Below are 25,161 nucleotides of genomic sequence, written 5' to 3' on the forward strand. Positions count from 1 at the left end.
GGTGAAATGTTTGACACAACTTGCAACATAGAAGGTAGAAAAACTGTACATACTAAGCTTGTGGCTCTGCTTAGGAGATCTCTAGGCAATGTTGAAAGTGTCAGTATGTGTTTCTAGCTGTATATGACAAGGTACTTCAGGAAGAAGTAGGTCTTAAGTGTGCAAGCCTTGTGACTTGCTTTGACCAAAGGCATGTGTTATGTGGAGATGGGGTGCTGCTTCCAAGGGGCCCTGTAGCCTTTCAGGCAACAGGGGGCCTTGTAGCCCTTTGGAATATTGCCCTGGGGCCTCCATGTGAGGAAGCCCTGCCAGGCCTACTGGAGAAGCGAAGGTCACATAGGGCAGAGATGAATCATCCCAGTTGAGGTCCTTGACCAACCAGCTGACAGCTACCACCAACCGCCAGAGAGGTGAGTGTGGCCATCTTGGACCTTCCAGCTTCAGTCAAGCCTCTACTGGAATGGCCTCTGGCAAATCCAGCCAAAGGACCATCCTGCTAAGCCTAGCCCAAACTTCTGACCAGAGGACCTAAGCAAATAAAATGGACGTTGTTTCAGCTACCAAGTTCTAGAGTGGTTTGTCACACAGCAATAGATATGCTATGGGGTGAGGAAACAATTTGTGACAAAGGGAAAGACTGAGATTCTGAACGGACACTTGGAGAATTTCAATCTCGTGGGTTCTTCAGGCCTTGAGAGTTACTTAGTCTAACTTCTTTTCTACCACACCCTTATCAAAAAACCATGCTACCTTTTCACAATTGATTGCAAAGATGAGACCCTCACTAACTTCTAAGATGGATCAGGCCGTTTGAATTATCCTTGACTTGGAAAATTCTCTTTTGGCCCCCTATCTAGGAAAATAACTTAGGGGAAGATATTCCAAGTGTGGAAAAAATTTTTGTGAACAAAGATATATATAGCAGTCATGTATAATGATAGAAATCCAGAAACAATGTAAATATTCCATTCTGGGGAGGAGGAACAGTTAAATTTGCCTCGATTTAGTAAATATTAGGCAGCCATTATTTATCACATTAATGGAGAATTTAACAAAGATCTGGAAGCTTTATTAGTAGGTTATATTAAGCAAAAAAGGAAAAAAAGCCATATACGTGGTGAAATCACAACTATGTAGAAGATATGCTTTGAAAATAAAAAGAAGGAATTAGAGCAGACTGTTAACAATGGCTAGTTGAACTACAGATCTTTCTTTTTTCTCTGTTTTTATATTTTAAACGTATTTTAAAAAGTCACCTGGACCCACAACTACTTCCCTCTAGCTTCTGTCAATGTTTAGTTTAGGTCAACAAGCAGGGGGCACACAGGATGGACAACTAACCCAGCTTGGAAGTTCAGCACCAGTTTGCAGGCCCTCTGTCTCTCATATCCACCTGAGTCTCTGGTATGGGGATTCCTCTTCACTCTGTCACTACCTAACCTTTTCTTCTAGCCCCTGGGTCCCAACAGAGCTGAAAAAGACATGACGATCTCTGCTTTATTTCCATTAAATTATAAGATGAAAAATGAAATTCTGATAAAACAATCAAGAAATTCAGAATAACTAACATTCACATACAGCAATGCATGGAAAAGAGGGCCTCCTGTCAGGAAACCGTCTTTGTGATCATGAAGTCCAAGGAGGGGGTCAGTGGGTGGGGTGAAAATGAGTGGATGAAGAGAGACAGAAGAGACCCTTAGTGTGGAGTTCATGAAGAGTTTGTAGGAAAGAAGAGGAAGGAGAAAGAGAGAGAGAGAGAGAGAGAGATGGAGGTGGGAGGGATTGGGCATTTAAGACTTGGCGGTAAGAACATCTCTGCTCTGTTTTGGTTTCTCAAGAGAGTGAGTTGAATTATGAATTGCTTTGAATTTTTAAAGTTTTCTGTTTACTGAAAATCCCTTACTGAGACTGGATCATGAGAGACTTCGTCGTATTATGAGTCACACATGAGTCTTTGCCAATTGTTAGATGCTGGGAAAATCACTGAAACTCTGTGTTGTAGGTTGAATTGTGTCCCGCCTCTCTGAAGGATACAGTCCAGTTTTAACTCTTGGATTTGACTCCATCTTGTCTGGAAATAGGTCCTTGCAGATGTAATCAAGGTAAGATGACATCATGCTGGCTGGACCATTAGGGGGACCCTAATCCAGTGACTGGTGTCCTTATGAGAGGGACATTTGTTCATAGGGACACATGCAAAGCCAAGTGTAGGGAGAGTCAGAGATTGAAGACATGCATACACACTGGGGAGTGCTAAAGATTGTAAACAAACACCAGAAAGCTAGAAGGGGCAAGGAAGGGTTCTTCCCTAGAGCCTTCCAAGCCTTCAGGGCACAGCCCTGCTGACACTTTGAAATGAGACTTTAGCCTCCAGCTTTGTGACCGAATACATTCCTGTTATAAGGCACCTCATTTGTGGTACTATGTGATGGCAGCCCTAGGACATGGATATGCTCTGGATGTAGGTTTTCTCATCTGTGACACAGGGACAGCAAGTGTTAATATCACAGGACTGTTGTGAACACGACAGGAGATAATACTTGTAAACTTAGAAGGACTCCTGGGATCTAGACAGAACTCAGTACCTCAGTGAGAAGAGCAGGACGGCTGAGATCTGGTCAGGCTGACCCCCTGCTAGGTGGGCAAGGATAATTCCCCCGTGTGAAGAAGAATGAGAGACTGGAACTGTCCCCGGATCCCCTCTGGTTTCCGGGTTCCACTCCTTCATTCCTAATCTCACTGAAGTCATCAGCACAGACTTCTTGTCCTATGAAGCCCCGAGAGCCCAGGCTGATGGTGGAAAGGAAACTCGAGAGCCCTCATGGTCTGGCCACTGCATTTGGGAGGTGGCATTTGTCTTGGGTTCCTCTGGCCCTCTGAGGAGCCTCCTGGCAATCCTGGGAGGTGGGGGACACCTGATACTGATTTCACAGAGGAATGGGAGGGATCTCTAAAATCTTCTATCCCACAAGAGAATATAAGTCCAGGAATCTCCTCACTTCCCTGTATTTCAAAAGATTGCTCTAGATGTGGGAGTTTAGGCCAGTGATTCATTCACAGCCCTGGGCCCAGGACTTACGACTCACAAGGGAGTGCTATGTGCTCTGGGGGTCACCCTCCTGCTAAGTCTGTCATCTCCAGGGACTGGCCCAGGGCTCCACAGCCCAATCTTGCTAGGCTACTGACTTGCCCAGATTTCAGTTAAAGATTATGAGAAGGAGCAAATTAAAGTTACTGGATTCCAAACGAGAGCCTGGGACTAGGGGAAAAAGGAGATGTGTGTGTGCACATACACGTTGTGTACTGCATTCCAGAAGCTCTTGAAAGCCATAGAAGTAAAATTAGCACAGATGGTGGGTCTAAGACTCAAGATGACCTCATGTGAGAGGGGCTGGAGGTTGATGCTTCGATTTGGGCCAAGTCGTTTTGCTGGAAGCCTACTAAAATAACAGTAATCCTAGTAGTAGTCATCTCCCTCCTCTGTGTGGAACCAGCAGACAGGTATGTTCATCTTCTTTATTACAGTTGCTTCTGATGGCAGTCTTGCAATGAATGCATTTCAGGCAGACATTGTGATTCTGGGCCCAGAGAGGTGACATGAGTCCCCAGGGAAGCACAGCCTAGGAGTGGCAGACCTGAGACAAAATCCTGATGGTCCGACTTCTAGCCCTGGCCCAGTAACTGGAATCAGAGAACCATAGAAGTTCAGAGATAGAAAGGATATGAAAGGCTAACAAGTTTATCTCTTTTCTGTCCTAGATGGGCAAAGTGAGACTCAGTGAAGTGAAGTGATTGGCTCAAAGTCACAAGGCACGGTTAATGGCGGAAACAGCTCAGGGCCCAGGTGTATGATAGTCCCAGTAGAGTGTTCTTACTTATGTGTTAATCAGAGTAAAAAGCTCCTAACAGAGCTGGGATGAGGCCCTAAGAAGGTATTGTGTCCATGCAAATGCTGGACACCATTAACAGTGTGGGGCCAGAGCCATGGGGCCGGCAGGTCCTTGGAGTCCAAGACTCCCACTGCTCCCGGGAAGGACTGCCCTTTTGCAGGGAGAGGTCTGGACAGAAAAGGGGATGGTCTCCTTGCAGCAGGAGCAAGGGGAGAAAAAGAGGGCTGACAGGGAGAGGTCTCTGAGAGCCTGGGAAGCGGACGTCCCGCAGGTGGGAAACTGGCAGTGCCCACCGTCCCAGGGGAGTGGGACTGAGAGGGGGTGGGCGGGAGAGTCTGGGAACGGGCTGGGCAGGAGGGCCAGGAAGGATTCACTCTCCCTGGCTTGTGAAAGACTCCCCACCCCGTGCCTTCTGGGACTTCAGCGCCAAGCTCATTCACATGCAAATCCCCTCAGGGACTAGGAGGCTGGGCCTCAGACTGTTGAGCGCTGGAGAACAGTCCAAAGACAGGAAAACACAGCCGTGTTGTGTTCTCCGGCAGCTGAGGCAGCCTGGCTCAAGGTATGTCGCAGTCGGGACGGGGTGAAAGCAGTGATTGAGTAAGAGCTGAGGGCAGTGAAGGGACCTGCCCCAGGCCAGTGTTGCCAGGCAGAGTTCCCAGGAATGTGCGAGCTGGCGTGTTCCCCTGCCGCCACCGCCACCAAGGACCCTGTCCAGCCCCAGCCCAAATGAACATCCTCAGATCTTCACGTGGAAACCCTCACAGAGCGCCCGAATAAGGACCAGATGACCTGGTGTCTGGTTCCCGCTCTGCCCCTCATAGCTCATGGGTCACTTGTCACTTGGACCTCCGCAGGCAGTAGTATGCCGACGCTGGCCTGTCCCAGTTTATAAGCACAAACTGTCAACTTCTGCTGTTAAACACAGCCATCATTCGAAATTGGGGTTCATAAAGTTGCAATTCATTAAACTGCACTAAAGACAAATTATACAAAACTCATCCCCTCCTATTTTTAGCATTTGACTATTATCTCTGGCTCGAGGTAATGACTGTCTAGCATGTCTGAGTGGTGAGGGGTGTGTTACTGTGCACCCTCTCTCCTCCCCAGGTCAGAGCCAATTGTTAGTCATTTGTAAGCCCCCCATCATCTTTGGGCCTCTGTGGGGGACAATATATAATACCGTCCTCTAAGAGTCAAGAGGTCATAGAACATGGCATGGAAAGAGCTTGTAAAGTCTTGTCATTCATTGCCTGCTGGGACTGAGCTGGGGTCTTACCTCCCACCCCCAGTGGTGATCTGGCCCTCCTTCCCTGCTCCCTACCTGCACTTCTCTGTGTGCACTTCTCGTCCTTGTCCCCCCTGCTCCAACCACACTGCCATCCTTGCTGCTCTTCACACCCACCAGCCACTTGCCCACCTCGGGGCCTTTGCACTGGCTGTTCCCTCTGGTGGGAAGGGTTTTTTTTTAAGATTTTTATTTATTTATTTATTTGACAGACAGAGAGATCCCAAGTAGGCAGAGAGGCAGGCAGAGAGAGAGGAGGAAGCAGGCTCCCAGCAGAGCAGAGAGCCCGACGTGGGATTCGATCCCAAGACCCTGAGATCATGACCCGAGCCGAAGGCAGAGGCTCAATCCACTGAGCCACCCAGGCATCCCTGGTGGGAAGGGTTTTCCCCAGAAGGCCACGTGGCTAACTTCCTCAACTTCATCAAGTCTTCGCTCAAATGTCACCCTGTCAATGAGGACTACCCTAACCCACACATTTAAATCACAGCCTTCGCCCTTCCTCACACAGTCCCTCTTTACTCTGCTCTTTTGAGTTTCTTTGGCTATCACCTTACTTCTCACTGTTTACGTTCTCTGTGGATTGTGTTTAGTGTGTATTATGTTTCCCCCAGTGCAACATAAACATATAAGAAGGAATTTCTGTATGTTTTAATTACTGCTATACTCTAAGCTCCAGTAAATAGTAGGCATCCAATAAATGCTGAATAAATGAATAAACCAATACCCCCCATTCTCTACCTTTTCCCTTACGAGCACACCAAAGGAAATTTAAGCTCTGGTTTTTACTGAGGTCTATCAGTGTCCACATAAGCATGAAGATTTGCACACCAGGTGCACTGGGACCCCGGGGCTGGTGATCCCAGTGGTCAGCCAAACAAGCTGCCTCTATCTAAAAAGCAAAACAAAACAAAACAAAACAAAACAAAAACAAAAAGCAACCAACCAACCAACCAAACAAAAAAACAAATTCCCACTTCACACTCATCTGAGCTCACCCGTGTGTTCTGCCCCAGCGCTGGGACCTTCCTTCTGTTTTCCATCACCCAGAGCCTGTGCTGTTTGCACTTCCTGCCTAAAATGAGCTTTGGTCACACTTTTCTGAAGCTCATTTCCACTTCCTGATTTCCATGAGCCTAGAATCAGAACCCGCTCTCTCAGGAGGGGAAGAATCCCCCTAGGGACTACATCCAAAATTCACGAGAAACATCTCTCCTTTTCTCGTTTCCTTCAGGGGCAAAGACCGCCTGTCTACCCCCAGAGAATTAGCAGAGCTGCTGCAGTCGCTGGGGTCAGCCACAGCCTAAAGGTCGAGGGCATGTTCTGAGTAAACACAGAGCACTGCACAGAAGTTAGGAGCCTGGGGGTCAGGGGAGTCAATCTTGGAGCAGGGCCCTGGGATGGACTTATCTCTCAATAACAGAGCAGGAAACAGACTGACCCAATGAGGCCTGGGGAGGGGAGCACTGGGCGGGGAGTTGTAGGCCATCAGAACTGGAAGGGCTCGGAGAGGCCAGCAAGTCTACTTTCCTCCCTGGGCAGTTGGGGAAACTGAGGCCCAGAGCCGGGAGCTCATTTGTCCAGCATCTTAGCAGGAAGAGCAACCGATTTCTTGACCTGAGCCCCTTCCTTATACTCCATGCCCGGAGACATAGGCCTTTTCCTGCTCTGCTGCAAGACTGTGCTCCCTGCCCTGAGCTCCCAGGGCCAACGGGCTGGTAGAACAAGCTGGAGCTTCCTGTTAGGGTTTGAGTGCCACCAACAGATAAATCAAGCACTCTCAACCCTCACAGTGCACTCTCCATTTCTTGTTATTTTTGTAAAATATATTTCCTCTCAAGGTGAGGATAAAAGAGAAAGTTCTTTAACAAAATGTAGACAACATAAGGACCCCCAAGGACCTTCTGTTTTATAAATTCTACTAAATTACCCTGAGATGCAGTGTTGCCTTAGGAATAATACATAGCCAGGAAACAGACCAAGATCTCTTCCAGGACAAATCTGTTCTAACAGAGATAAAATTACAACTTGGGAGTAAGCAGACCAGGGCCTGAGAACTGTGGAGACTAGACAAATCCACTCAGGTTCTCTATGCTGTTCCTTTTTTTTTTTCTTTTCTTTTCTTTTTTCTTTTCCTTTCTTTTCAATAAGCTCTTTGCCTTATGTGGGACTTGAACTCACCAACCTGAGATCAAGACCTGAGCTCAGATGGAGAGTCGGTTGCTTAACTGGCCGAGCCACCCGGGCCGCCCCTGTGCGTTTCTTTTGCTGTAAATGAAATGTAATCATCCCCACTCCTCCTATTCTACGAGAATCAAGTGTGGCAATAAATTAGAAATATTATTAATGTGTGTTACTACAAGGTAAACACACAGGGGAAATAACCTCTTGCATCTGATCGGTCCTTTCAAAGTATTTTTCCATAAATTGCCTGAAAACAGTGAGTGATACGAGCAAGGTCATAGAGGGCCAGTTAGTGGTACACTCAGAGCAGATGAAAAAGACGGTGTTCACTGAGCACCCAGTGACAGCAAGCGGCCATTCTCTCACTCACACCACTGCCATCACTACCGCTCCAACAGTATTGCTGAGGGAATTACGTATGTGCTGGACATATGTCATGAAAACATTTGTCTCATTAGTCCATGAGATAGGCATTATTATTATTATCCTCATTTTATGGTAAGAGGTGGAGGCAGGACCTACCCCAGGTCCAAGTAGCTCTAAAGCTTGATTTGGGAACCATTGAGCAAACTTGCCTCTTGCAGTAGGAATTCCACTTACAGCCAGCATTTCATTTAAATCCTCCCACAGGGGCGCCTGGGGGACTCAGTCAGTTAAGCGTCTGCCTTCGGCTCAGATCGTGATCCCCGGGTTCTGGGATCGAACCCCGAGTTGGGCTCCCTGCTCAGCGGGAAGTCTGCTTCTCCCTCTGCCCGCCACTTCCCCTGCTTGTGCTCTCTCTTTCTGTGTCAAAGAAATAAATAAATAAAATCTTTTAAAAAATCAAATAAATCCTCACAACCTGTGAGGAAAATACTATTTCATTATGAGCTGCTTCTTCCTCTTTTTTTTTTTTTTTAAGATTTTATTTATTCATTTGACAGACAGAGATCACAAGTAGGCAGAGAGGCAGGCAGAGAGAGAGAGGGAGAATCAGGCTCCCTGCTGAGCAGAGAGCCCGATGCGGGGCCTGATCCCAGGATCCTGGGATCATGACCTGAGCCAAAGGCAGAGGCTTTAACCCACTGAGCCACCCAGGTGCCCCTCCTCTTTTTTTTTTTTTTTGTACTAATGACAAAGCTCATGTTTAGGGAGATAGAGAAGCTTAGGGAATTGCACTGTGAACTCCTATTTACCCTTCAAGATTTATCTCAAACATCCTGAACACAGGAATGACTAACTCCCCACCCTTTGTGTTACTTTACACAGCTTTAATTTATTAATTAGGTATTTGTCTCGTGACATACTATGAAATCGCAAATTTCTTGAAGGCAGGTACTGTCTCACTCATGTTCGTGGGCCCTGTCTTTAGTGCAGTGTCCAGCTTCTAGTAGGTTCTCACTGGGATTCTTGGGCTTCATTCCACAGACAGCAGGGAGCCACTGAAGGATTTGAGAGTGTTGCAACCAGAGAAATGCTTTAAGAAGATCTCTCTGGACACGTGCCTCTAGAGGGTGGACTGGATGGGGACGGACGGACAGCTGGTAGACATTTAGGAGATGATTGCAATAGACTAGGCGAGAGCGCTAAGAATTGGAACAAAGGCACGAACAGTGGGAAGAATGGAGGAAATGTTGAGTAGGTCAAGGACAGAGGCTTGACAGGAGAAAGTGGTGTGACTTCACATGAGCAGCTAACAGATGCCAGTGGAGCTGTGTGTACTCAGTGAGAAGAAGAGAAAATAAAAGCCAAATGCAGGTTCTTTTTATCTCTTTATCCATTGAGCAGACGTTGTGAAGTGAACTGACGAGAGGGTCTGTGTGGCTATGGGATCCCCTCGGTGGTTCTGCCTCCTCAGTAGGTCTTTCTGTGACTGCTGCTCTGGGGCCCCTTTCTAGTCACGAGTCACCACCTCATCTGATGCCTGACCAAAGGAACTAATTTGTCATATTCCTAGGGAAAAATGCCCTTCCGGGTGTACCAAAAGAGAGTGCTCTATTATATGGAAGAGATTGTCTAAGTTTGACTCTAGGCAATGTTTGCCTTACATTATACTTATTTACATTTATAGTATGTTAAAAACCTAAGCCCCCACATGATGGGACTTCACTGTCCTTTAATTTTTTTTTTTTTTTTTTTTAAAGAAGACTGCAAGTCTCGAGATATAAATTCTGGTCCCAGTGTGGCCTTGGCCAATGAACTATCCTTCCCTAGGCTTCGGTCATGATGGTGATTTCTGAGGTCTTAGATGCACAGAATATCAAGGCTAAGGTGTCTTTGGAGACTGGCGGTTTCAACTTCCTGTATTTAAGAGAGGAGGAAGCAGAGTCACCTCCAGAAATATTCACCCACCCAAAGCTCATTCGTGGAGAATGACCCCAAGAAGCCAGCCCTTCTGACTCCCCAGCCAGCGCCCGCACTCTGGCCCTCGCCTGCAGCGTTCACCAACTGTGACTCGTATGCCTCATCTCTGCATGCAGGAATCCACACATTGCAGCCACATTCCCAGGAAGCAGATGCTGCCGTGCAGATGTGCACATGCCTCGAAGACCGAGGACTGCGGGAAATCAGGCCAGAGAGGAATTTTCATAAAATGACAGCATCCGGACCGCAGCTCCGGGGTCCTGCTCTTCCTCAAGCTACTGTAGTACTGAGTCAGCTGTTCCATCACGGTCACCCCGATGGGCCAGAAAGGGTCCCTGTGAGCTGGAGGGTGCTTTAAATCTACTCCTTGGCCTGCCAGGGGAGCTCAGCTACAGAGTGGAAAAGCCTCAGAATAGGGGCTACTATCCCATCAAATGGAAATCAGTGATATTTAAAGTTGCTTGGGAAAGGACAGTGGTGGTATGGTGTGTTTCTTTGAATGACGTGTCACTAAGGCAACCCCAGCAGACAGTAGGCTCTTACTGGAATGCTTATGGGCCACAGAACTCAGAGAAGTGGAGGTTGTAACACATTATTACCGGTTCCTGGCATTATCCTAACTAGGCTAATGAGGGTTTGGTGGGGTCATCTGGACAGTTCTGACAGGAGGAGGAGGATTAGAGTCCAGGAATTTAAGGGACTTAAGGGATCATTTCATGTCACCCCCTCATGGAACAGATGAGAAAACGGAATTTTGGAGCGGGATGTCGACTACTCCGGGAATGACATGGCATGTGGCTGCTTTCTTCCTGCTCTCAGTCACAGCCAGGAGAGGCACATATTCTGGGGAGAAGAAGGAAGGGGGCCAGTAGAAAAAGTGAACGGGTTTCAACTGCACGTGGAAGGCTTCTGGGATCAGGAGTTCCGAGAACAGAGTACTAGTCTTGTGCCTGAATTCTGAGCTCCAGGCTCTGCTTCTGTGCAGAGGGGACTAAAGCAATACTCAGGACATAAATCCTCTAAGGTAGGACCTTCAGGGTGAAGGAGGAGGATGAGTGAGCCGAATGAACCTCAGAGCCACCTTTGACCTGCTAGCCCCTCTTCTGTTTCTTATATCGGGTCTAGGAGAGGATTTGTTTGGAGAAAACTGGGAGAAAGTGTTTGGAAAACTGCTCACGATAGCTATGGATTAGGTGAGTCTCCAGAGAGTCACTGCACCTTGGCATTCTGTGAGCTTGTGACTCCGGGAGAGGAGCTCCGCCGGGTGCTTGCGCAGACAGGAGCACAGGGTCCGTCTCTACCTGAGCACCTGTGGTCAGCCAACCAAGGGGCAGCGTCCCAAGAAGGGAGTCCTGCTCAGGCCCCATGGCCGCTGGAACCTCTGCAGGGAGGCTGATGCCGATGCTGGGATGGCATTCTGGAAGGGAGTCAGTACAAGCAGAAAGATACACCTTGCCCTCCCTGCCCAATACTCTAATCCCTTTTCCTAAAGGAATTGGGAGAAAGGGTCTGAAAGCCTAGATGCAAGAACTCTAGGGCCCTTCAGGGAGCAAACTGCTTCTTTGCTCTGCCCAGGGGTCACGATCTTATTTGCAGTGGAGAGAGTACTCTAAGATTTTTTTCATTCAGGAGTTAGTGGAAGATCGGGGACTAGCCCAGGCATTTCCTGAATCCTGGGCAAGAATCCAGGACCATGCTACCCCTCCAGGGGACCTACCTCCATCTGCCTGGACTTTCAGGAAGGTATCTCACTGTTCCTGATGAAACCCATCAATCAGTTTCCAAAATATCCTCCAGCCACAAAGGTCAAGTTTTGCATAGAATGTTTGCCAGGGTCCTTAATTCAGTGTCAGAAGTCTTCATGTTCTATCATGGCCCTTGAAGAGTACCTTGTTTTATTTTGTTGTTGTTGTTTTTCCATTACAAAATGTAGCTGATGTCAGCAACTTAATCTGCCTTGCCAGGAAGTTCAGTTTATTAGGGACAAAGGAGTGAGTTAAATCCTCTATTGTGTGTTTATTATCTCTACAAGGGAGTCTTAACAAGGTCAAGCTGGGCAGCTGTCCGAACAAGAGGAGAACTTGTGAGAAATGATTGCTTAGTGTATATGAATTGAAAGTCAATTCCTCAGGGGGATGAAGGGAAGGTGAATAATGAAAGTAAGTTACTGTTACATCTCAAGAAAAAAAAAATCTGTAATGTCCACAGTCTTAAGGCCTCAGCTACTCGTAAAAGCAACTGTTTTCACTGAAAAAATTCTCAATGGTTGACATCGAGAATTGACATAGAAAATAGAGAAGAAAGCAGTTAGAAAGTTCACATCTAGCCTTGTTTAAATCTTGGAATTTACTGTCCTATTAAGCCAAGTTTGGTCATTTTCCTTCTGGTTAAATCCACTTTCTAATCCAAATATTTGAAAATGCCCCAGTTTTATGACCAGCACTAGTTGGGGGAATGGGCTGGAGGAGTCTGTTAACCTAATGGCCCCTACCCATAATGCATCTTTTCCTGAAGTCTGCCTCTGGCAGAGGCTGGATTATATTCTGGAAGACATAACTAACATGTTGTCAGAAATTTCACTTTATGATGATCGACACATAAAGTCTTAGTGAATCCTCCTTGTGGGAACCTTGTGACTCTGAGAAGTCAGCTCCATTTTTAATGAATTCATGAGAACTCTTAGTCAGTCTGGTTGGCCACCCACAGCATCTCCTAAAGCAACCAGCTCCCTTCTCCTCGTTCTGTATCTTTCAGTCTCTTGGTGTCCTTACTCTTTTCCATCTTACGCAATGGCTACTTTTCTAGGTTCATCTCTCTTTGTAAGGGACGAGATCTTTTGTATCTTTAAATTCTCACAGTCCCCAGCCCAGGACATTCACAGAGGGCAGCATCCCACTGAGCGGTGGTTCTCAGATTAGGAGATTCTGTCCCTCTGAGGACATGGGTAACTTCTAGAGACATATTTGGTTGTCACAACAGGAGGGAGAGTGATATCGGTATCTAGTGAGGGGAAGCCAAGGATATTGCTAAAAATCCTATAATTCTCAAAACAACTTTCCTCAGCAAGGAATTACCTGGCTCAAAATATCAATAGTGCTGAAGCTAAGAAACTGTCATAGAGCACCAATTCGGGAAAGTTTTTAGTCACAAGAACCTTGTTGTAAGTGAGATAATTGATGCAGACCCAACATATAAAATAAGCAATACCCAACACTTAAAATGAGTTCAAGCAGGGTGGGGGTTCATAATCCCACTTACTGGCCCCCCTCCCCCCAACAGTAGACTTATAAGCCCCTGAAGTACCCTGGGCTCAGTGGAGAGCAACTTGAGAGCAGTTTGGTGTAGCCAGAAAAGCATGAGATTGCAAGTCAGAAGACATGGGTTTGGAAATTGACCCACCACTTACTAGCTGTAGCTTCACCTTCTTGGGTTTTTCCCTTTGCCTATGAAGGATGACAGTAGTAGTACCTATCTTACAGGATTGTTTTAAAGAGTGAATGAGATTACAAGTATAAAAGTACATTGTAAATTCACTACTTTGCTGTTGATCAAACATTCTGGTTAATACAAGGTTAACTCTTGTTGAATTACCAACTACGGAGAACAGAGACCACATTAACACTAAAAATATATAAAATATACTCTAGAGTGGTTTAATGAGAATTTTTCCAGAAAGCCACAGAGAGCTGAGAAAGTAGGTTCTTAGGCCTCCACATCTTTTTGAGCCAGACACAGCCATAGTAAACTTGATCTCTCAGAAATACTCCAACCTCTCTCAGCCCCACTTTCAAAGACAGCTTCCCATCCATGGCATTGTTTGTGGGTTTTCTCTAAATTCCAGGGAATATTGCTTCAATGTTCTTATCATTTCCTGCTCCTTTTCCACATGGTTTTTACATCTACCTCTGATGGTGCCCCTCCAACCTTGCCCACACCCTTTGCAGAGAAAATCCAAACTTCTTAGCATCACATTCAAGACCCTTCAGAATCTCACCCCAATCCAACCTTCTGATTTCACCTGCAACTGTGCACTACTGCATACCCAATCCTTCCCCAGCACTTGATCATTACTTAGGGAAGTGGCAATGCTTTCTAATGTGTCCAGTTTGGACATAATTATGGCTGTGCTTCAGTCTAGTTATGCTTACTCTGGGGTCTCTGTTCTTTTCTTTAGTGGAAACATTAAGGACTTTGGGAAAAGAAAGAAAAAGGGGAGGTTATGTTTATCTGAGTTATATGTTGCCAGCCTCAATTTCTCTTCTGGCCCTTTCTAGGTCTACCACTCAGCCTGCACCTAGCATACAACGCCCAACCTTCATTCATCAGGTTGTAACTTTGTGTGTCTTCCTCACTGGACTGCTACCCTGGGAGGGTAAGCACAGTATCTCATTTATCTAGGCTTCTCTAACTCCTAGCAGATTCTCCAGTAGAGAACCTGGTTCAGTTAGGGAACAACAAGGGTCTCACCTTCACATAGTCATATTCACAAAGGTAGGAGGATTCCAAGTTGAAGTGCATGAAGTAAAGCTTGATCCGAAATCCCTCTGGGACAGTGATATTCCAAGTCACCTCTGAATCACTTGGATAGGAGTCTGGATAGCCAGGTGACTGAATCTGGCCAAACATATTGTTAAGCTCCACGGTATGGGCTGAAGCTTTCAAGAAGGAGAAGCACAGAGCATGACAGAGAAGGAGCCACCTGAAAGACATGAATGGATCTACTTACATTCATGGACACAGGTCCTCACCCCTTAACTAAGCAGCTAGGAGACCAAGCTGTTGGCGTATCTCTGCCACTGGCCTGCTGTTCTTACTTTTCTCCACCTGGGGCCTTGATTATCCAGTTTATTCTACAGGTAGAATGATGACTCCATGAATTCTACAGTTTCTTCCAACGGTGTTCATCTGAAGATTTAATAAGTATTCAAGTCTCCTAGATAATCCCCTATTTGGGACTCTGACTCATATTATTTTACTGTTGAGAATGTAAATTTCATAATTAGGTAAAAGTTGATATCCTTTCTTCAACTTGGGCTTCATTTAAGAATCACAAACACTTGGTTCAGTTTTATAAAAAGTAAATAATAGTGACATGGTAATGCTGGGATGAAACTTATACTCAATGATGAGATCTTGCATTCTTTAAACAGATGTAACAAAATCAGTCAAGGTATGCAAAGTTTTGAACTAAGAAAGAATAAGCAAAACAAGTTTTTTTTTTCCTCCCCTCTTGGTAAGTATTCTTATAAAAGGACCAGAAACCTACAATTTATTTCCAGCTTTAGGCATCAGAGATAATAAAAAGAATTGCATAAGCAAGGCGCAAGGAAAACTCAATAAAACTTAACGGAACACACCCAAAGTGGCGCAATGATGATTCAGATGTCCAAGACTAGTCAGAACCCTCATGGTCAACATGCACCACATCGGGCATATTATAGATTGCTCCCCCTACAAGACCTAATGACCTTGAACTCAAACACCCCAAACCTGGCACATAAACTTCTTCCCTAAGTCCTATGTATTCTGTTTCCTATGTTTCGGAAATCCACTTGTTTCTCTCCAGTCTATGAATTTAAATGTTCTTAACTGGCCTATTGCTAGTGTATCCTAACTAATCTTCCTTGTCCCCCACTTTACATCACTCAGCACTTTTCTGCCGAAGTTTATTTTCTAAAGCACACATGTGACCCTGCTGCTTCACTGTGCCTGCAGGATTAAGCATCTACTCCCAGAATGGCAGGTGAGCCCTTTTTGATCTAGCGTTGATCTGTCTGTCCAGCCTCATCTCAGTGCCAGCTATGCCCTGGCATGTCATTCTGAAAGTATGCCATGCCTGTCCTGCCTTGGTCTCCTTGCACATGCCCTACCCATTCTTCATCTGCTTGCCTTATTTATCCTCCACCATCCAGCTTAAGTCTTCCTATGTGATAAGTAACCTTTACACCTCCAGATTCCACAGCTCCCTGAATGTGCTTCCATTCTGTTTATCTCACACTGCACTGCTTTAGACTCAGCCCCTGAAGTTAGATGTATTTGGGTTCAAATCCCCATTCTTCTACTTACTGGTTGTGAAATATTGGATAATAGTTTCTCTGAGGCCCAGTTTCCTTGTATGTCTAGACGATCTTATAATTTGTAATTATAGGACTCACGTGAGCATTAGAGATGATGTATATAAAGGATCTAGCATATAGCCTGGTATATAATAGATGATGAATGAATAAAATGAATAGATGAATAAATGAATGAAAGAATGTGGTGCCAGAGCCTTATACAGCCTAAGTCCATGCTGGAAAATTATACTAGTATTCTTCGATTACAGTGGCTCCCCCTTATCCACCATTTTCTTTTCCATGGTTTCAGTTATCCATGGTCAGCCTTGGTCCAGAAGCAAGATGTTCCCCCTTCTGACATGTTGTCCAAAGGTCAGTAATAGCCTAATGCTATGTCACAGTGCTTATGTCACTCCCCTCACTTCATCTCATCACATAGACATTTTATCATCTCAGTATCATCAGAAGAAGGGTGAGTGCAGTACAATTAAGATATTTTGGAAGACAAAATCAGTGCACAGAAGTCAGTTGCATTCCTATCCACTAACAGTGAGACAGAAGAAAGAGAAATTAAGGAGTCAATCCCATTTACAATTGCATCTGAAAACATAAGGTACCTAGGGATAAACCTAACCAAAGAGGGAAAGAATCTGTATTCAGAAAACTATAGAGCATTCATGAAAAAAATTGAGGAAGACACAAAGAAATGGAAAAACGTTCCATGATCATGGGTTGGAAGAACAAATATTGTTAAAATGTCCATGCAACCTAGAGCAATCTACATATTCAAGGCAATCCCTACCAAAATAACATCAACTTTTTTCACAGACTGGAACAAATAATCCTAGAATGTATATGGAACCAGAAAAGACACCGAATAGCCAAAAGAATTTTGAAAAAGAAAAACAAAGCTGGCAGCCTCACAATTCCAGACTTCAGGCTCTATTACAAAGCTGTACTCATCAAGACAGTCTGGTACTGGCACAGAAACAGACACATAGATCAATGGAACAGAATAGAGAACCCAGAAACAGACCCTCAACTGTATGGTCAACCAATCTTTGACAAAGCAGGAAAGAATATCCAGTGGAAAAAAGATAGTCTCTTCAACAAATGGTGTTGGAAAAATTGGACAGCCATATGCAGAAGAATGAAACTGGGCCATTTCCTTACACCATACACAAAAATATACTCAAAATGGATGAAAGATCTAAATGTGAGACAGGAATCCATCAAAATCCTTGAGAAGAACACAGGCAGCAACCTCTTTGACCTCAGCCACAGCAACTTCTTCCTAGAAACATCACCAAAGGCAAGGGGAGCAAGAGCAAAATGAACTATTAGAACTTCATCAAGATGAAAAGTTTTTGCACAGCAAAGGAAACAGTCAACAAAACCAAAAGACAACCGACAGAATGGGAGAAGATATTTTTTGTTTGTTTGTTTGTTTGTTTGTTTTTTAAAGATTTTATTTATTTATTTGACAGAGAGAGAGATCACAAGTAGGCAGAGTCAGGCAGAGAGAGAGGGGGAAGCAGGCTTCCTGCTGAGCAGAGAGCCTGATGCGGAGCTGGATCCCAGAACCCTGAGATCCTGACCTGAGCCGAAGGCAGCGGCTTAATCCACTGAGCCACCCAGGCGCCCCAGGAGAAGATATTTGTAAGTGACTTATCAGATAAAGGGCTAGTATCCAAAATCTATAAAGAACTTGTCAAACTCAACACCCAAAGAACAAATAATCTAATCAAGAAATGGGCAGAAGATATGAACAGACGTTTCTCCAAAGAAGACATATAAATGGCCAACAGACACATGAAAAAATGCTCATCATCACTCGGCATCAGGGAAATCAAAACCACAATGAGATACCACCTCACACCGGTCAGAACAGCTAAAAGTAACAAGTCAGGAAAGGACAGAAGTTGGCGAGAATTCGTAAAAGGGGAAACTATCTTACAGTGTTGGTGGGAGTGCAAGCTGGTGCAGCCATGCCAGAAACCAGTATGGAGGTTCCTCAAAAAGTTGAAAATAGAGATACCCTATGACCTAGTGATTGCTGGTCAGGTATTTACCCTAAAGATACAAATGTAGGTATCTGAAGAGGCACCTACACCCCAATGTTTATAGCAGCAATGTCTACGATAGCCAAACTACAGAAAGAGCCCAGCTGTCCATGGACAGATGAATGGATAAAGAAGATGTGGTCTATACATACAATGGACCATTACCCAGCCGTCAAAAGTGAAATCTTGCCATTTGCAATGATGTGAATGGACCTAGAGGTTATTATGCTAAGCGAAATAAGCCAGTCAGAGAAAGACAATTATCATAGGGTCTCACTGATCCGTGGAATTTAAGAAATAAAACAGAGGATCATAAGAGAAGAGAGGAAAAAATAAAATAAGGTGAAACCAGAGAGAGGGAGACAAACCATAAGAGACTCTTAATCACAGGAAACAAACTGAGGGTTGCTGGAGGGGAGGGGATGGAAGGATGGGGTAACTGGGTGATGGACTTTAAGGAGGACATGTGATGTAATGAGCCCTGGGTATTATAGAAGACTGATGAGTCACAGGTCTGTACCTCTGAAAACAATAATATATTACATGTTAATTAATTGAATTTAAATTTAAAAATGTTAAAAAAGATATTTTGAAACCGATCCCATTCACATAATTTTATTGCAGTATATTGTTATCATTGTTCTATTTTATTATTAGTTACTATTGTTAATCTCTTACTGCACCTAATTAATAAATTAAACTTGACTGTAGGTATATATGTATGTATAGGAAATACATTGTATCTATAGGGTTCCCTGCTATCTGTGGTTTCAGGGGTCCTCTAAGGGTCTTGGAACCTATCCTTCCTGGATGAACAGGGACTACTGTAATGGCTACAATTTGCTAATCAGAAAGTTGTTTCTCCCCAACTCTCCCTCCCTAGCACAGAGATGCATATATGTGTATATATGCACATACATGAATTTTTGAACATGTAACCCATCAAGATAACTATAAATGTAGATTATCTAGCTGTCTCATATGGTATTTTCATGAAAGGTAAAGAGGTAAGTGCAAAAAGGCCTAGAAGGATATCACCAGTGTATTAACAGTGGTTATCTCTGAAGTGGGAATATGAATATCTTAACTTTAATTTTTGTGTATATGCGATGTGCATATTTGTCAAGAAGGAACTTATACTGTTTTTTCAATAAAAAGGAAATAATACAGTCATTTAATTTTTTTCCACTCTACCTGCAACAGGAACATGTGAGATTTCAACTGAGGAAACAAAATATTTTAATCCAATTGCCAGGGTCAATATTTTTTTAAAAACCAATCTTGGGGGCGCCTGGGTGGCTCAGTGGGTTAAGCCTCTGCCTTCGGCTCAGGTTATGATCCCAGGGTCCTGGGATCGAGCCCCACATGGGGCTCTCTGCTCAGCCGGAGCCTGCTTCTCCCTCTCTCTCTCTGCCTGCCTCTCTGCCTACTTGCGATCTCTCTCTGTCAAATAAATAAAATCTTTAAAACAAAAACAAAAAACAAAACAAAACAAAAAACCAATCTTGGAGGGAGGGCCTTCAAGACAGAGAGAAGGGAAGCCATAGGTTAAGCTCTCCTGGGAGCTCTCAGGAAAGCAGAATCTAGAAACCCCGTCTTTCAGGGGCAGGCAACCCCAATTTCAAGGAAGGAAAGGTACGAATGTTGCCAGGTCTGGGAGTTCTGGTTCAGTTCTGCCTGGGGAGGGGAGAGCCCTAGCCTTGGGTCAGAAGAGCTAGTTTTCAAGTCCAGCCTTTGACTTTATTTACCTGACCCGTCTTGGGGAAGCCACGTAAGGTCTCAGTGTCCTCATCCGGTAAGCGGTGAAAAGAATGACTCGCTACAGGGCTGCTATCAGAGTAAAGGTGGATTGGAAAGTCCTTTGTTAACAGCCCAGCCCTCAGCAAACATTATTTATAATTATTCCATCATGCTGCTTCCCGAAAAGCAGAGGTTAGGAAAGAACTTTGGCTCCCAAGCTGGGCTTCACTGCAATAGCGATACCCGGGTGATGCAAAGATGAAAGGTCAACTTTCTCCGTGCCTACTTTTTCCAGACCACATAGAGGAGACTCTGAGCCTCCTAATGCTGGTCTTGTCAGGGGCTGGCTGCCCTTAGAAACCTCATTCAGTCCCAAAGGCCCACATGTGGTAGGTAATGGGCCAGTGTGGGAACAAGCTTTCTGCTCTATTTTGCTTGCATCGCCAAACAGTTTCAAACATATGAAACAAATATCTCTTTGCACATAATGGGCTTGAGCCTATGCCTGCTTGCTTTAGGAGCTGCCAATCGAAGAATGTAAGTGGCAGCTTTTGTTTAAACCCTCTGGATGTTTCTTGTTTCCTATACAGCAGGCACGGGCTGTGGAATTCCTGACACCTGCTACCTATTCTCGAGCTAATCAAAAAGTTTAGCTACATTTGCTTGACATGTCAAACAATACCTAAAGCTGGGATTGCATAGGCCCTCTGCAGGAGCAAGCTATGCAGAGTGCACAAAATGCCCCCATGTGTCAATGATTGTGGAAGAAGTAGCACTTTGTATCCTCTTCTTTCCCTCCCCTCCCTTCCCTCCCTCCCTCCCTCCCTCCAACCTACACGACACCAAGGTGGTTTGTGAGTAGGAGAGTCGAGAGCGACTGTGTAGATCCCTTGGACAATGCCCTTATTTGACAGATGATGAAAAGGATATCCCAAGTAGTGACATGTCATGCCCAACACCATATGGTGAATTAGCTTCAACAGAAGAAGGGAGTAACAAAAGCTAACAGAGGAAGCTGCTGGGTCCATGCCCATATCATGTCTAGGCATTTGGCCAAAGCAATTAATCCTGTGAAAAATAATTTAAAAACTCATGGCTTTATGTAGAAATTAAAAAAAAAAAGATACTAATAACAAAGCCCCTCTCCAACAAATCCTAGTTTAATTGGTCTGGAGTGAGGTCTGGTCATTGGCACTTGTGAAAGCATCACAGATGATCCTAATGTATGGCTAGAATCAGGAGCTATTGGTATAGGATTATACACTTGGTTGAGAGTCTGGTGGAATGTGTATAGTAGAAAAATATCCTGGACTCAGAGTCCAAAGACTCAAGTTTGAGTCAGAGCCTTTTCAAGATCATCCGTGTGGCTTTGGACAAGTTGCTTAACTGCTTTTATCCTCACTTCTCCGTAAATCCTTACTTCATCTAACATTTATTGAAACCCTAATGGGAAACAGACATTATGCTAGATATTGGACATACTAAGGTGAACGAGAGATAGATCCTCTACTTAAGGAGCAGTCAGTCCATAGGGATTTGAACAGTGAACTATTTTGAAGACGAAGAGAGATGTAGCTCCCCAAAACAGGGATAGCACGAAGGAGAGGATGCTCATTCTGGGGGTGCTGGCCAGGGAAGAGGAGATGATGTTTGAGCTGTGGCTTGAAAAATCGAGTCCTAGAGGTGGAAAATAAGGTGTGTGTGTCGGGGGAGCTGTTCTGCGTTAAGGAATGAATGAACAGAAAGACATAGGGCTGTTCATCAGCCTGTACATTGGTATGGCTGGGCCCTAGGGTGATGGGATAAGATTCTGCTCTCCACAGATCAGCTGAATTGTCACTCCATGTAGATGGATATAAATCCCATCTCTTTCAGGAGAAAGGAAAATGAAGTTAGATGGCAGGCTTAATGTTACAACGGATTTTTAAAAAACAGATCAAATTAACCTTAGAGACCCGATAATTTTTCTGAACCACAGGTGATCTGAGCTCAAAGAGTTAACACAGTCCAAAGCCCCCCATTGGCCCCAGACCCAGAAGAGTTGCTAGGTGACTTTGCAGAAGAGAAACAAATAGAAGCCTTTTTCCAACTGAGAAGAAAATCAATGAGAAAAGAGGTGCTGAGTCTTAACACGTCAGCAGGGTGTTTTTCTTTTACCTTCTTCTTCTTCTTTTTTTTTTTTTTTGGTATTTTTAACAGCATTAACACTTAAAAATAGTAAAAATAATTATAGTGGTTGCGTTTTGAGACTTGCAGAGGAAAACGTAAAAGGAATGCCTGGTAAGGAGGATCAAGTAACTCTAAATACAGGCTGAGGAATAGGAAATGTTGAAGAGTCTAAAAACAATTAGAATTTAAAGTCCTGGATTTAGAATGCCAAAGGCTCTTTTTTTTTTTTTTTAAATTTGTGGTATCCCTTTAAGAGCCATTTGGTACAATTCATAGCCTGATTCATGTCACCAGCTGCCTCTGATTTCAGTGAAAAATGCAGAAATTTATAGGGAACTGTAAAATGGGGACAGGTTTTTCGTTTTCTAAATTGAGGTTTTAACTGGCAAACTTCTGAAGGTTTGAGAAACCGCAGAGCTGAGCTGTGGGAAGCTGGTTTCTTTTCCGGTCCGAACAAATAAACACACAAACACATACCTAACTCACAAAGTGTTGGAAGAGATAAACCAATGCTCTTTGCAGGGGAGGAAAACAAAAAATCAGCCTTGAGGGCAACAGGAGGAAAGTCACATTTGCCAGCAGACAGCACCCAACACTGGCAGAGGGAGAAACTGAGCCCTGGCAGCGTGGGGCAGGATTTGCACAAAGTCTCCCATTTGGAGCTGCTTGTCTCCACAGTCCCAGGGCAGCGCCCAGCCCACATCCCCCTTCTCAAAGCCCCAGGGATTGATGAGAACCCCCGCCACACCCGCAGGACAGGCAGGTGAGTCTGCCTGGAGACAAGGTCAAACCTTGCTAGACTACTTGACACCTGGTTCCCGAAAGGGCCCCCCCTCCCAGGTCCACTCCTGCCCTGGCACTTACCTCATTTTCCTGCCTGGGGTGCTCCTGGCTGCCTGGCTTCGGTCCCCTCGGCCTGACTTTCCTGGGAGCTTGTCCCCGGTGTGGTGTCAGCGATGCCTTATCTTTGTTCTGAGGTCCCTGTGTGTCTCTGGAATTGGCTGGCATTCTTCATTCAGGTCACGCCTTCCCCTGCCTGCAACAGATCCCCTCTCCCCCTCTCTCCCTCTGCCTCTTCCTCTCTCTCTCCCTCCCTCCCTCCCTCTTCTCTCTCCTCTTTCCCTCTCTCTCCCTCTCTCTCTCCTCTGACTTGCTCTCACACACACTCATAGGAACCTGACAGAACAGAATCTGTCTTCTTCCTGAAAAGATCTGCTCCTCCAGTTCCTTCCTTTATCCTGTGTGGCTGGCTCCAGCTCTTGAGAGAAAACTGAGAGGCTCAAAAAGGTGTTTGTATCTGTGTGTGCATGTGTGTGAGAGAGAACATGTTTGTGTGAGTCTGTGAATGTGTGTGACTCTGTATGAGTAAATGTGTGAATGGGTATGAGTGAGTTTGTGTGCATGTGAGTGAATGTATATGAATGTGTGTGTGTTAATGTGTATTAGTGAATGTGTGAGTGAATGTGTGTGACTGTATGGAGCGTGTGTGTGTGTGTGTGTGTGTGTGAGGGTGGAGAGGGACAAAGTCTAATTTCTCTTTAGTCTCCCTTGCCAGATGGCTATAGTTTCCTGCTCTTCCTCAGGACACTGGCAAAAAGACACCAGTGAAGCAGAAACAACCAGCTAAGAAGGCAATTCTGACATCTACACTAGGAAAGGAAAAAAGGTCCAAATCCCAAAGCCGCAGCCAGCCTGCAAACAGTGACAGATTTTCCTGTGAACAGAGCCGTTGGCCAGGAATGTGAGGGAGCCCCAAGTCCTACAGTTGGCTAGTGGTTCTTCTCCACTTAAAAGCTATACTTGTTCTGTTTACCATCACAGGGCACACAACCAATCCAGCCCAGTGAGGGTCCATCACGGCAGGAGAGCCCGCACCCCCTGGGTAGAGAAAGACCCGGGACTGCATACACGTCTGCACCCTGAGATTGTGGAGAAATGCAGCACCAGATCTAAGCTGAGCTGAATAAGAAGACAATTCCTCCCCCCACAACAATGACAATTAAATCTCAACAGGGAGAAGGATGTCTGGGTGTGAAAAGTAGATTTTACGGAGAACCTTTTCTGTGTAGGCACAGCACTAAGCGTATGCACCATCTCAAGCGCTCCCACAAACTTGTGAGGGTCACACTATTGTACTCACTTTACAAATGAGGAAACTGAGGTTCAGAGAGTTTCTACAATTTGCCAAGATTATCCAGCTCTTTTTTTTACGACTAATAGTTAACATTTATTGAACCCTAGGTTTCAGACACTATTCTAGAAATGTGTGAATTCCCTTTAATCATCTTTATATCTTGTATAGTTGGGTAATGGGATCATCCCCATTTTACATAAAAGGAAACTGCCTAGAGAGGTTAAGTAATGTACCCAAGTTCACACAGTTAGAAAGCGGTAGGGGATCCTATCCACTATGTCGTACTGCTTCTCCCTGAAATATCCTAGTGCACTTGGTATTTCAAATACAACATTCATGGAGAAACTCAACTTGAAACATTCTGAAAAGAGCATGAAACTCAGAGTCAGAGTTTAGCTGTAATCTTTCCTTTCTGTCCAAGCCAACTGTGCACTCTGGGTCCGACTCTTAGCACCTCTAAGCCTGCTTCGCATCTGGGAAATGAGGGCTGCTGTGAGGCTTCAAGGAGATTATGCCTTTGGAAGTGCGGTATTAGCTGTCCCCCAGTGCACTGAGATAGCCACCCCGTCCCCCGGTCTAACCAGGGTAGCAAACACATGTACTCTCCACCCTCTGGTACTGTTGCTTTGGCACATTTCGGGGAACACAGGTTTGAATCTCGCTGGAGTTCTCCCCGCTCCATTTTCTCTCCAGTTTCTCTATTTTAACACTTTTGAATGTCAGTCTTGCCAGTCCTGGCATTAGTAAAAGCCTGTGGTCGATAATGTGGGTGCAAATATATGAGATGAGAGAATATGTTTGAACTCGGGCACTGTTTTAGCAAAATGTTGCTTTCTGTTTCAGCCAGAGTAAAAGAAAAAAAAAGAAAAAAAAACCCTTAAAAGTCTCATTAAGAAGCCTCATAGGCTCCTCAGACATCAAATAACTCTCACAAAACAACATTTTAATGATTTAAGTGTAAATGAATCAGAAACACATGGACTACATTTCTCTTGGAATGCCCAAGGGTTTCAAAACTGAAGGAGAAAGAACTTGGCTCAAAGCACAGTGCACTGTGCAGAGGGCTCTGCCTGTTACAGACATTCCCTCTATTCAGGAGGCAGCAGACCTGGCCCTCTCCTAATTTAGGGCACATACAGGAATATGCAGTCATTTGTTCTGGGCACAGAGGGAAGAGCTCCGGGGGGAAAGCCATCAGCTTCTCCTTGTAAAGTGTCATAGAGCAATCGAGCTTCCCAGAATAATTTCCTGGCCATATTTTCTCAAGGCTGCCAATGTTCAATGGGAAGCATTT

At 44.9% G+C, this 25,161-nt stretch overlaps 1 protein-coding gene across 9 annotated transcripts in view; it reads right to left on the minus strand.

Annotated features, from left to right (window-relative positions):
- MASP1 (MBL associated serine protease 1) overlaps positions 1–22,834 on the minus strand; it is a 65,485-nt gene extending 42,651 nt beyond the window's left edge. For 5 of the 9 annotated variants that reach the window (XM_080829765.1, XM_080829763.1, XM_080829769.1 and 2 more), the window contains exons 1-2: positions 19,573–19,628; positions 14,173–14,404 (exon numbers count right to left, since the gene is read on the minus strand). In XM_080829765.1, the coding sequence (XP_080685891.1) occupies positions 14,173–14,404; positions 19,573–19,616 (276 nt within the window). In that variant the 5' untranslated portion in view covers positions 19,617–19,628. Of the gene's footprint in view, positions 1–14,172; positions 14,405–19,572; positions 19,629–22,597 lie in introns of those variants that run through there. The other 4 variants (XM_080829766.1, XM_080829764.1, XM_080829771.1 and 1 more) reach the window with 3 other exon arrangements.
- Positions 22,835–25,161: the final 2,327 nt, after the last annotated feature.

This window comes from Martes martes, assembly GCF_963455335.1.
Source record: "Martes martes genome assembly, chromosome: 1".
Classification (NCBI taxonomy): Eukaryota; Metazoa; Chordata; class Mammalia; order Carnivora; family Mustelidae; genus Martes; species Martes martes.